At 53.9% G+C, this 12607-nt stretch overlaps 1 protein-coding gene across 1 annotated transcript in view; it reads left to right on the top strand.

Moving 5' to 3' along the window:
- The first annotated feature begins 4952 nt into the window (after positions 1–4952).
- C1s (complement component 1, s subcomponent) overlaps positions 4953–12607 on the top strand; it is a 10816-nt gene continuing 3161 nt past the window's right edge. The window contains exons 1-9 of the mRNA XM_013023581.1: positions 4953–5030; positions 6114–6186; positions 6887–7094; positions 7368–7545; positions 8615–8740; positions 10255–10454; positions 10786–10939; positions 11283–11398; positions 11849–12011. Coding sequence (XP_012879035.1) covers positions 6164–6186; positions 6887–7094; positions 7368–7545; positions 8615–8740; positions 10255–10454; positions 10786–10939; positions 11283–11398; positions 11849–12011 — 1168 coding nt within the window. The 5' untranslated portion in view covers positions 4953–5030; positions 6114–6163. The remainder of the gene's footprint in view (positions 5031–6113; positions 6187–6886; positions 7095–7367; positions 7546–8614; positions 8741–10254; positions 10455–10785; positions 10940–11282; positions 11399–11848; positions 12012–12607) is intronic.

Below are 12607 nucleotides of genomic sequence, written 5' to 3'. Positions count from 1 at the left end.
GTTCCCTCCCCTCCTCTTTCCTCCCCTCCCCCTTCCTCCCCTCCCTCCTCCTCCTCTCCCTCCCACGCTTCTTCCTCCCCCTCCTCCCTTCCCCCACTTCTTGCCAGGATCTGGTGGCAGAAGAATAGCAAAAAAAAAATAAACGAGACAGCAAGCCACCGTCCCCTGGCTACTCAGGAAGCCGAGGTCTGAGGATCGTTGTTCAAAGCCAGCCTGGGAAGTCCTTGAGACTCGTCAGCGAGCAGCAAAAGGCTGGGCTGGAGGCTTGGGTCAAGCCGTGGAGCACCACCTGTGACCAAGAAAGCGCAGGCCCGAGTCCAGGCCGGGCTGCCGCACGCATGCACGCACTAATGAACTAGCTCATAAACGCTCCCTGGTCACTCAGGTTTTGGGGGGGAATGACGCCCTGATCACCGCCTGCGAAGCAAGTGTCCTGTTCACCGAGTTGTATCCCCAGTCCACGTGCTTAAAATAAAAACAACCACCACCACTACGACCTTCTCCCTGCCCGTGCTTCACACTCGCTGCTTTAATTCACAGTTCTACCGACTTTCATGCCAGGGGGAGCGAGACCCCGTGTTGATCAAAGTTCCAATAGCGCAGCGATGTGGACCGCATCCGGCTGGCCGCCTAACTTCCGGGTGGGTGGGGCTATTCAAATCACCATGAATAAGAACGACATTCATTAGCATGGCCAGGGCTTGTGCCTGGCTGGAAATAGACCCAGACGTCCCCCAAAAGGCCAACAGGAATCATATACGTTCACACCTGTACTGGGACTTGAACTCGCCACCTGGCAGCTTGCTGGGCTTCTTTGCCGGCCACTGACCCTTTACCTCTTAAGCTACGGCCCCACTTCCTCCTTTTTGCTGATGAATTGGAGGTAAGAAGTCTCCCAGATTTCTTTCCCTGGGCTTAATAGTGATCTTTCGATCTCAGCCTCCTGAGTGGCCAGAACTACAGGTGTGAGCTACCAGCACCTGCCTTCAGATACATGTTTGGTAGCATACTGGTATCCTTCATCAGCCATTGAAGGGATTCTAAGGTATTAAAAAAATGGCTTTAACCTGCGTTTCAGGAAAGGTTATGGGATACGGTGGGGCTCGGAGTAGAGTAGAGCTACCTGACAGACCGGCCAGGCCCTGAGTTCAAATCACAGATTTCATGGGAGGAAAAAAAAAGAGAGAAAATGGCCTTAATCTAGGTATTCACTGATGGATTATGACCATTCTCGTGTGTGTGTGTGTGTGTGTGTGTGTGTGTGTGTGTGTGTGTGCTGGTCCTGAGTCTTGAACTCAGGGCCTGGGCGCTGTCCCTGAGCTCTTCAGCTCAGGGCTAGAACTCTACCACTTTGAACCACAGCTCCACTTCTGGTTTTCTGGTGGTTCATTGGAGATCAGCGTCTCAAGGACTTTCCTGCCCAGGTTGGCTTCAAAGCACGATCCTCAGATCTCAGCCTCCTGAGCAGCTGGGATGACAGGCGCCAAGTTAAGACCTCTCCTCTCCTGCAAACGAATCTAAAATGTGAAGTTAGAAACAGAACAAAATGACTGAAGATGAAGAATAGGCCCAATCTGGAAAGGCAGGATCTCCCTGTAGAGGGAAAATAAACCCCAAAAACTCCAGGCTAATCCTTAAAAGGAAAAATTCCAAAGATAAAGTGAATTAGTGCGTTCAACACCAGGTTACTGGAAATCCCTAAATAACACTGAGACTCAGAGCCAGAAAACCTGGAAGGTGGTTTGCTGTGGGCTGTGAGAAGTGAGAAGTTTGGAATGTTCTGGGTGATAGCAATCAAACTCCAAACTGGGAGCTGGAATAAACGGAAGTTGGGATAAGAATTTTGCCTGGTGACTTATGACTTTGGCTACTGGAATGGTAGTGGCCATTTTGTCATCACTTAACCGCAAGCTCTGCTTTTTGCTGTTGGTGGTGGTCCTGTGTCTTGAACTTGGGGCCTGGGCGCTGTCCCTCAGCTCTTCAGCTCAAGGCGGGCGCTCTACCACTTGAGCCACAGCGCCACTTCCACTTTTCTGGTGGTTCATGGGAGATCAGAGTCTCACGGGCTTTTCTTGCCTGGGCTGGCTTTGAACTGCGATCCTCAGACCTCAGCCTCCTGAGTAGCTGGGATGACAGGCTGTGAACTACCAGCCCTTGGCTGAGATAGTGCAATTTATAAAGGAGAAAGATTTAGCTGAGCCTTGGTGGCTCCCGCCTGTCATCCCAGCTACCCAGGAGGCTGAGACCTGAGGATCGCGGCTCAAAGCCACCCGGGTAGCAAAGTCTGAGAGACTCTGATCTCCAAGGAACCACCAGAAAACCGGAAGTGGCGCTGTGGTTCAAGGTGGTAGAGCGCCCGCCTTGAGCAAAAGGAGCTCAGGGACAGCGCCCAGGCCCTGAGTTCAAGCCCCAGGATTGGCAAAAAAGAAAAACAAGAGAATTATCCTGGCTGCTGATTTCACAGGTGCCAGTTCATGGGCACAGGGTCCTGTGGTGACTCAGGACACCAGGGCTGGAGCGCCGGGCAGGAGAGAGCACTTTATCGTGGCCAGGTCACAAAAGACAGACAGGGTCAGGGTCCTACCTTCTCAAGGCCACGCCCCCAATGACCTAACTTCCGCCCCTAGGCCCCACCCGCTGAAAGCTCCACCCATGCAAAGCCACGCCCCTGCCCCGGAAGGCCCCACCCACTGAGAGCCACGCCCCCAAGCACACCATTCCTTCCCTAGCCCCACCCACTGAAGGCCGCAGCCATGGGAAGATTGGCCTCTAATGGCATGAGTCTCCCTAGGCCCCACCCACTAAAGCTCCACCCACTGGAGGCCCCACCCACTGGAGGCCCCACCCACTGGAGGCCCCACCCACTGAGGGCCATGCCTCCAATCTCATAATTTCTTCCCTAGGCCCCACCCCCTGAAGGCCCCGCCTACATAAAGCCACACTCAATTCCCTCCCTAGGCCCTACCCACTGTGGGACCACGCCCCTAATCACCTAATTTATTTCTTAGGCTCCACCCACCCACTGAAGTCCACACCTCCAAGCACATATCTTAGCCCCACCCACTGGAAATACCACCCACCAAAGGCTCCACCCACCGACGGCACCACCCACTGAGGGCCACACCTCCAAGCACAAAATTCTTCCCTAGCTCCACCCTGAAGGCTCCACCCTTACAACATAAGCCCCTCCTCCAGCCCCACCCACTGGGAAACCACGCCCCCAATCACCTAACTTTTCCCCTTGGCTCCACCCACCCACTGAAGCCCACACCTCCAAGCACATTTCTTAGCCCCACCCACTGGAGACACCACCCATGTAAAGCCACGCCCCTAAAGTAAGTCCCTCCCTAAGCTCCACCCACCAAATCCCCCACCCATTCGGGGACCACGCCTGAAATCATCCAATTTCTTTCCTAGGCCCCACCCACCGAAGGCTCCACCCACTGGAGACCCCGCCCACTGAAGGCTCCGCCCACGTCCCCTCGTGTCCTGGAGTCCCTGCCTGGGTGGAGCTTGGCTGGAGGATCCCAGGGACCCGTCTGACATTGGGGTCAATGGCCTCCACCTGTGCAGAGTTGAAGCTGAGATCTGAGGATCGCAGTTCGAAGCCAGCCCGGGCAGGGAAGTCTGTGAGACTCTCTTCTCCACCAAACCAGCAAAATGCCCATCGTGGAGCCGTGGCTAGAGCGGAAGAGCGCCAGCCTTGAGTCACTGAAGCTCAGGGAGAGCGCCCAGGCCCTGAGTTCGAGCCCCATTCAGCACTGTAATGAAGATGACCAAGCAGGCCACTCGGGGTCAGCCAGAGGAGCTGTGTGTGACTCCTGGGCGCTGTCCCTGAGCCTCTTTTTTACTCAAGGCTGGCGCTCTACCACCTGAGCCACAGCGCCACTACCAAGTTTTGAGTGGTTCATTGGAGACAAGAGTCTCACAGGAGCAGAGCACCAGTGGCTCCCGCCTGTCACCCCAGCTTCTCAGGAGGCTGAGATCTGAGGATCACAGTTCAAGGCCAGCCCGGGCAGGAAAGTCTGAGAGACTCTTCCCAGCCCAGTCATAATGGTCTTCAACTTTCCTGCCCAGGCTGGCTTTGAACTGTGATTCTCAGACCTCAGCCTCCTGAGTAGCTGGGATGACAGGCGGGAGCCACCACTGCGGACTTGATCGTTGGAGTTAGGTTTCCTCTGTAGCTGGGATTATAGGTATGTACCACCACACTCAACTGCTGGTGAAGGTAAGGTGTTGCTATGCTTATAGAAAGCCTGGCCTCAAACTACCACCTTCCTGCAGCTCTGAACTCCCCACAGTCTCGGGAAAACAAGCAGTTGTTTCCTTTTTTTTTTTTTTTTGATCAGTGGTGGGGCTTGAACTCTGGGCCTGGGCGCTGGTCCCCGAGCTCTTCAGCTCAAGGTGAGCGCTCTACCACTTGAACCACAGCGCCACTTCAGCTTTTTGGTGGTTCTTTGGAGATAAGAGTCTCATGGACTTTCCTGCCCAGGCTGGCTTTGAACCGAGATCCTCAGATCTCAGCTGGGATTACAGGCATCAGCTCCCAGCTCAGAGCTAGGGGTGGACTTTGTGCATTTGGCTTTTTCTCTCTTCCTATCAATTCTCTCTCTCTCTCTCTCTCTCTTTCCTACAAATCACCAGATTTCTGGGAAAACTTCGACACACACCCTTGGCTCAAGAACAAGAATTGGGCAATTGGTGAAATTCCCCATTCGTGCATTCCCTGTCTTTTGGCTTGGTGGGTGAAACTATCTCAGGCTTGGGGGGGTGTGGGGGGAAAATCACCCACAAAGTTCTTGTTCTAACAGCAGGGGGAACTCAAGATCAAGGCTGACTGGTTGGCTGGGGAGGAGGGGGATTGACCAGCCACATTCACTGGGGGGAAAGGAGCTGGGGACAGAGGCGGGGCAGCAGAGTGGGTGGAGCCTTGCAGGCCCCGCCCCGCCCCTCCCAGCCACCCCCGGGGCTTCTCAGCATGCCCAGGGCTGCAAGAGAGGACTGAAGTACTGGCCCTTCCTCGGCGAAAGGTAAAAGCTTGATAAATAAAACGCAGAGTCTTTCTAGAAGGCGAAGGAAAGGCCCAGATCCTCACAGAGCAAGGCTGGAGGCCAAGATGGAGGATCGGAAAGAGAATGTTTCAGCATTGTTGTTATTATTAGTGCGTGTTGGTAGCTGGCACTTGAACCCAGGGCCTGGGCGCTGTCCCTTAGCTTTTTCTGCTCAAGGCTGGTGCTCTACCACTTGAGCCACAGCTCCGTGTCAGCTTTTTGCTGATTCATGGGATGGTAAGAGTTTCTCAGTTGTTCCTTCCCTTTTCTCAGAGTCCCTTCCTCCTTCCCTTCCTTCTTTCCCTCCCTTCTCTCCCCTCCATTCCTCTCCTTCGCCCTCCTGTCTCTGAAGAAGGGAATTCTTCTTTTAGGCCTCTGAGATACCAAGAGAAGCAGCCAGAAAGAGCATAGTCAAGAGTGCTGTCTTGGGGCTGGGCAGGTGGCTCAGTGGTAGAGCGCTTGCCTTGCATGCATGAGGCCCTGGGTTCGATTCCTCAGCACCACAGACACAGAAAAAGCCGGAAGTGGTGCTGTGGCTCAAGGGGTAGAGCGCTAGCCTTAAGCCAAAGAAGCTCAGGGACAGCGCCCAGGCCCTGAGTTCAAGCCCAGGACTGGCAAAAAAAACAAAAATGAAACCCCTCCCCCCAAACCAGTGCTGTGTGATTGCAATGAATTAAAACAGTCGGTGGCTCCCGCCTGTCATCCAGCTTCTCAGGAGGCTGAGCTCAATATGAGGATCACGGTTCAAAGCCAGCCTGAGCAGGAAAGCCTGTGAGACTCTTTATCTCCAAGGACGCAGCAAAAAGCCGGAAGTGGAGCTGTGGCTCAGGTGGTAGAGCACCCGCCTGGAGCACAAAAGCTCAGAGACAGCGTCCAGGCCCTGAGTTCAAGCCCTAGCACAGACACAGACAACAAGAGAAATATGGGGGGATGAGACTTTTTGGGGAGAAAGATCTGGGAGGGGGTACAGAGGCGTGGGGGGAGTGGGGGACACGTGTTCAGCCAGCGTGGCCGGAGCTACGTGTGGCTCTCATGATGGTGACACAGAGGAACCCCTTGCAGGTGTCTGCTGCGGGGGGTCATCAAGAGGCGCCAAGAGTCAGCCGGGAGCCATGGACGCTTCTCTAGAAACGTGGTGAGTGCTCAGCGCTCCGAGATCACTCACCAGCTCCCTTCCCTGCTTCTCAAGACTGGGGCTCCAATCTTGGGGGGCTCTTGCTTTGTTCTAGGCCTCTTTTTTGGGGGGGAGTGGGGAGGTGGGGAGGGGAGTCCCAGTACTGGGACTTGAACTCACAGCCTTTCATTCTTGCCTGACTTTTGCCACTCACAGCGGGGTGCTCTACCACTTGGCCCAGGCCTCCAGTCCAGCTTTTTGCTGGTTTAATCAGAGGTGGAGTCCCTTGGGCTTTCCTGCCAAAGCTAGTTTCAAATGTCTGAGTAGCTAGGATTCTGGGTGCCAGCCAGCGAAGGCCCGGCTTGGCCTTTTGAAAACTCGCACCTAAGGCTGGAGGCGTGGTTCAAGTGGTAGAGCGCCAGTTGTGACTTGAAAATGCAGTGTGAGCCAGGCCCTGGTGGCTCAAGCCTGTCATCCTAGTTACTCAGGAAGCTGAGATCTGAGGATCACGGTTCAAGGCCAGCCTGGGCAGGAAAGACCGTGAGACTCTGATCTCCCATAAACCACCAGAAAACCAGTAATGGTGCTGTGGCTCAAGTGGTAGAGCGCCAGCCTTGAGCTGAAGAGCTGAGGGACAGCGCCCCCCCCCCGATCCTTTCTGTCTGCCATTTCTCCACCAGGTTCTTGGGGGCTCACTGTACCATCTCCCCCTCCCCCCCAGGTGCATCGCTCTGTTTTCTGTGTTCACCTGGGTGAATGCGGGACTCCCCATGTATGGAGAGATCCTGTCCCCCAACTATCCCCAGGCGTACCCCAACGAGGTGGACACATCCTGGCACATAGAAGTTCCCGACGGGTTCGGTGTTCACCTCTACTTCACCCACCTGGACCTCGAGCTGTCTGAAAACTGCGAGTACGACTTCGTGCAGGTATATTATACACCCAGGAAGAAGAGGCGCGGGGGTCTGGGCGCCGTCCCCAAACTGCTTTATGCTCAAGGCTGGTGCTCTACTACTTGATCCACACATTCACTTCTGGCTTTTTGCTGGCTCATTGGAGATGAGAGTCTCAAGGGCTTTCCTGCCACCCGTGGCTTTGGGGCTGACTGCGATCCGCCTATCTCAGCCTCCTGAGTTGCTGGGATTACAGGCGAGAGCGCCGGTGCCCGGCCTTCCTGACTTCTTTTGAATGCTCCTCTGTAGATACTGTCCGGAGGAATCCAAGAAGGAAAGCTCTGTGGACAGAGACCCAGAAAGAGTGCCGACTCCCCCATTGTGGCAGAATTCCGGGTCCCCTACAACAAACTCCAGGTGACCTTCAAGTCGGACTTCTCCAATGAAGAGCGATTTACAGGATTTGCCGCTTACTATGTGGCCGAGGGTAAGAGATGACGCATCTGCACCCACCTACCGGTCCAGCGGAGGTCGGGAGTAGAAAGATAGAGCACACTACATTAAGTGAGCGGATGGTGTGTTGGTGTGAGACAGGGCTTTGCTGTGGAGCCCAGGTTGGCACTCAACCCTGTGATTCCCTCCCGCCTTGTCTCTGAGGTGCTGGGATTACAGGCATGTGCAACCGCACACATACATGATAAACGCTCATGATGTATTGACTTGGCCTGGCTCCTTCCAGTGATTGTCTTTGTGAGGTTCCAACATAGAATTGTATCTTCGTGATGATGATGATGGTAGTAATAAATGGTAGAATAATAAACAGCAACGTACTAAGATCCACTATGAATTGAGCCTGGCGGCAGTAACTGGGGTTATAGTAGTATCATGCTGAACTCATTCCTACGAGGCAGTTATTTTTATCTCCATAAGAACGCAAGGAAGGGAAGGTGCTCAGGGGTAGAGCGCTCGCCTAGCGTGCGTGAAGCCCTGGGTTCGAGTCCTCACTACCACCTACACAGAAAAAGCTGGAAGTGGCGCTGAGGTTCAAGTGGTAGAGCGCAAGCCTTGAGCTGAAGAGCTGAGGGACAGCGCCCAGGCCCTGAGGTGAAGCCCCGGAACTAACAAAAACAAGACAAAACAACAGCAAAAACCAAGGGAAGTCAAAACAAACGAAGCCACTATCTTTTTGTGTGTATGTTGTTTTGAGGTGGTACTGAGGTTTGAACTCAGGGCCTGGGCGCTGTCCCTCAGCTCTTTCACTCAAGGCTGGTGCTCTACCCCTTGAGCCACGGCACCACTTCTAGATTTCTGGTGGTTCATTGGAGATCACAGTCTTTCGGACTTTCCTGCTCAGGCTGGCCTTGAACCTCGATCCTCAGATCTCAGCCTCCTAAGTCGCTGGGATGACAGGCAGGAGCCACAGCACCTGACTTGGTGAAGAGCGTCCAGCAATAAGTCTTTGCTACATTTCCTGACTCTTAAACTGATTTTAGTTCGGGGCTCATTTCAAGTCTTTTGCCCTCAACCTCTCTTTCTCTGCTGTGTTTTGCGTGTAGACGTGGACGAGTGCACGGAATTTTTGGATGTCCCTTGCAGTCACTTTTGCAACAACTTCATAGGTGGCTACTTCTGCTCTTGTCCCCCGGAATACTTCCTCTACGATGACATGAAGAACTGTGGAGGTGAGCCCCGTGTGGTCTGCATCCGTTCACCCCAGCTACTCAGGAGGCTGAGATCTGAGGATCGTGGTTGGAGGCCAGCCCAGGCAGGAAAGTCCATGAGCCTCTTCTCCCCAATGAACCACCAGAAAACCGGAAGTGGCGCTGTGGCTCAAGTGGTAGAGCGCCAGCCTTAAGCAAAAGCAGCTCAGGGACAGCGCCCAGGCCCTGAGTTCAAGCCCCAGGACTGGCAAAACAAACAAACAATAACAGCATATTAAAAAAAGCCATATGGAAAGCAAATGATTCCAAGAAAGAGCAATATACAAGACAGAGGTATGTGGGATGGACAGAAAAGCCTGCTTTTTCTCCCACCATTTGCTCCGTTACCCCAAAAACTCCAGGGGAGCCGCAGGAGGGGAGGAGGGGTCGCTGTGTCTGTCAGATTTCCAGGATTGCGATGAAATAGCACAGCCAAGGTGGGATCCTGGTTTTGGGGATAGGGGTTCCTGGTTGTAGCCCATCCCATTGCGGGGGGTCCTTGTGGAGAGGGAGAGCATCATGGTGGGGAGAATTGTGCACCTCAGGGTGGCCAGAAAGCAGGGGGAGAGACAGACAGACCGACAGAGGGAGGGAGAGGGAGAGAGTCAGAGGAAGAGAGAGGCAAGCAAAAAAGGAAGGGGCAGGAGGGAGAGACAGAGAGGGAGAGGAAGGGGCGGGGCCTAGCGGGAGGCGCTCAGGTCATTGGTGGTGAGTCCCTGCCTTGAGCTTGGGCCGTACAGTGTGTCCTGGCTGACCTCCGCAGCCCAGAAGCAAAAGGAAGGAAGGAAGTGTCCTGAGAACACGCCCCCAATAACCTAACTTCCTCCCGCTAGGCCCCGCCCCAATGGCCTAACTGCCTCCCGCTAGGCCACACCCCCAATGATCTAACTGCCTCCCGCTAGGCCACACCCCCAATGATCTACCTCCCTCCCGCTAGGCCACACCCCCAATGGCCTAACTTCCTCCCGCTAGGCTCCACCCCCTGGAGGTTTTTAACCACTTCTCAATTGTACCACAGGCCCCTTAGATTTCTGGAGACGCTTTAGATCCAATCCACACAGCACCAGCTCCCAGGGCCCGTGAGTAGCTGGAGGAGGGACAGAGATGCCTGGGGCCGTTCATGACCGTGAACGCCTCCATCTTAACCCAGATGATGGAAACCCACTGGGCTTCTTCTCCAAAGAAGCATGGCGGTCAGGGAACAGACAGCCAATCCAGAAGTTCATTTACTTCCTTTTGTCTTTATTTCGTATTCATTTCACACCATTGCTGGGACTTGAACTCAGGGCCTGTTCTTTTTCACCCAAGGCTGGCGCTCTACCACTGGGAGATCCAGCTCCACGTCCAGCTCTTTGTTGGTCCATGAGAAATAAGAGGCTCACAGACTTTCCTGCCTGGGCGGGCCTTGAACTCAGATCCTCACATCTCAGCCTCCAGAAGAGATAACAGAACACGGCTCCCCGTATATCCTCTTCTGCTTTTCTCTTTCTCTCTAGTCAATTGCACGGGGGACGTGTTCACAGCCCTGGAGGGAGAGATCACGAGCCCCAATTATCCCAGTCCGTACCCCGAGAACTCCAGGTGTGAGTACCGGATTGAGCTGGAGGAGGGCTTCCAGGTAGTGGTGACCATGAGGAGAGATGACTTTGATGTGGAGCCCGCCGACGCCGACGGAAGCTGCCAGGACAATTTAGTGGTGGGTGATGGATGAGTCACTTCTTTGATCTTTTGTGCCAGTCCCAGGACTCGAACTCAGGGCCTGGACACTGTCCCTGACCTATTTCATTCAAGGCAGGCGCTCTACCACTTGAGCCACCGCTCCCCTTCCGACTTTTTTGCTGGTAAATGGAAAGAAGGGGCCCATGGATTTTCCTATCCAGGCTGGCTTTGAACCACGATCCTCAGATCTCAGCCTCCTGAGTCGCTGGGATGACAGGCGGGAGCCACAGAGCCTGGCTTAGCCTTTTTATTTCCTTCTAGTAGGTTCTCACTTAACAATATCAGCTCTCTCTCTCTCTCTCTCTCAGTTTGTGTCTAGAAAACAACAATACGGTCCTTACTGCGGTCATGGATTTCCTGGGCCTCTGGTGATCGAGACCGGAAGTAATACTCTGGATGTCATCTTTCAAACTGACCTCACAGGAGAGAGCAAAGGCTGGAAGCTTCGCTATCACGGTGACCGTGAGTGACCTCTCATTGTCCCGAAAGCTCTGGAACAATGTATAGGTAGAGTGGCTGGCACCCTGGTGGCTCCCACCTGTCATCCTAGAGACTCAGGAGATCTGAGGATCAAGGTTCCAAGCCAGCCCAGGTAGGAAAGTCTGAGGGATTTCTGGCTCTGCTTATCCAGTAAAAACCTGGACTGGGGGCGTGGATCAAGCGGTAAAGCACCCTCGGTGAGCAAGAATGATAAGATGTTAGTCTGGGAACTGAGGCCAAGTGGGAGGCTTGAGACTGAGCCAGAAGACAGTGTTCCCTAGTAATGTAGTAAAGTTTCACTTCTGGTTTTTTATTTTTTCCCAAGCCATCCCATGTCCCAAAGAAGTCAAAGCCAATTCCATATGGGAGCCGGAAAAGGCCAAATATGTGTTCAAAGATGTGGTGAAAATCTCCTGTGTGGATGGATTCGAAATCGTGCAGGTAAAATATTATTCTAGCCAGGCACTGGTGGCTCCCGCCTGTCATCCTAACTACGCAGGAGGCCGAGATCTAAAGGATCGCTGTTCAGAGCCAGCCCGGGCAGGAAAGTCCGTGAGACTCTGATCTCCAAGGAACCACCAGAAAACCAGAAGTGGCGCTGTGGCTCAAGCGGTAGAGCGCCAGCCTTGAGCTGAAGAGCTGAGGGACAGCGCCCAGGCCCTGAGTTCAAGACCCAGACCGACAAGAAACAAGCAAACGAAAAACACACACACACAAAAACAAAAACAGCCTTTCCTCCCTGGGCTGGCCTCGAACTGTGATCCTCAGCTCTCAGCCTCCTGAGCAGCTGGGATGACAGGCGGGACCCACCCACTTCAATCTCATTTGTGGGTGCTTTCTTCATGTTTGTCTTTTTGTGAATGAATTGACGACGCCTCCCTCTGTTTCCAGGGCAGTGTGGGCTCAACGTTTTTCTACTCTTCTTGTCAAAGCGACGGGCGGTGGAGCAGCCCCGATCTGGAGTGTCAGCGTACGTGTCTCCTCAAAGCCAGCGCTTTGATGACTTTTTCTCCCAAGGGGAACTGGAAAAAAAAACATAAGAAAAGATCACTATGTTAACATTCGCATGCGCGGGGACATTTTAGGCTCGTGAGAGGGGTAAGTCGGGGTATTTGAGGGGTGCTGGCCATGAAGGAGGTGGAGACCCCGCCCCGACCTGGTCCAAAGAGGCCGCCGAGCGCTGTGGCTCACGCCTGTAATCCCAGCGACTCAGGAGCTGAGATGTTGAGGGTCGCAGTTCAAAGCCAACCAGGGCAGAAAAGTCTGTGAGCTTCTCCTATCTCCAAGGAGGCAGCAAAATGCTGAAAGTGGAGGTGTGGCTCAAGGAGTAGAGCGCCAGCCTTGAGGGGAAAACGTCCAGTGAGAGAGGGCGGCCCTGAGTTCAAGTCCCAGGGAAGAGAAGAGAGAGAGAAATGAAGGGAGGAAGACAGGGAAGAGAAAGGAACGAAGGAAGGAAGAAAAGGAAAAAAGAAAGGAAGGAAATGAATGAATAAAAGAGGACCGAAAGAAGGAAGGAAGGAGGGAAGGAAGGAAGGAAGGAAGGAAGGAAGGAAGGAAGGAGGGAAGGAGGGAAGGAGGGAAGGAAGGAGGGAAGGAGGGAAGGAAGGAAGGAAGGAATGAAGGGAGGAAGGAAGGAAGGAGGGAAGGAAG

This window comes from Dipodomys ordii, unplaced genomic scaffold, assembly GCF_000151885.1.
Source record: "Dipodomys ordii isolate 6190 unplaced genomic scaffold, Dord_2.0 Scaffold69, whole genome shotgun sequence".
NCBI lineage: Eukaryota > Metazoa > Chordata > Mammalia > Rodentia > Heteromyidae > Dipodomys > Dipodomys ordii.
The sequence above is the reverse complement of the archived record's forward strand: the minus strand, read 5'-3'. Positions and strand labels throughout refer to the sequence as shown.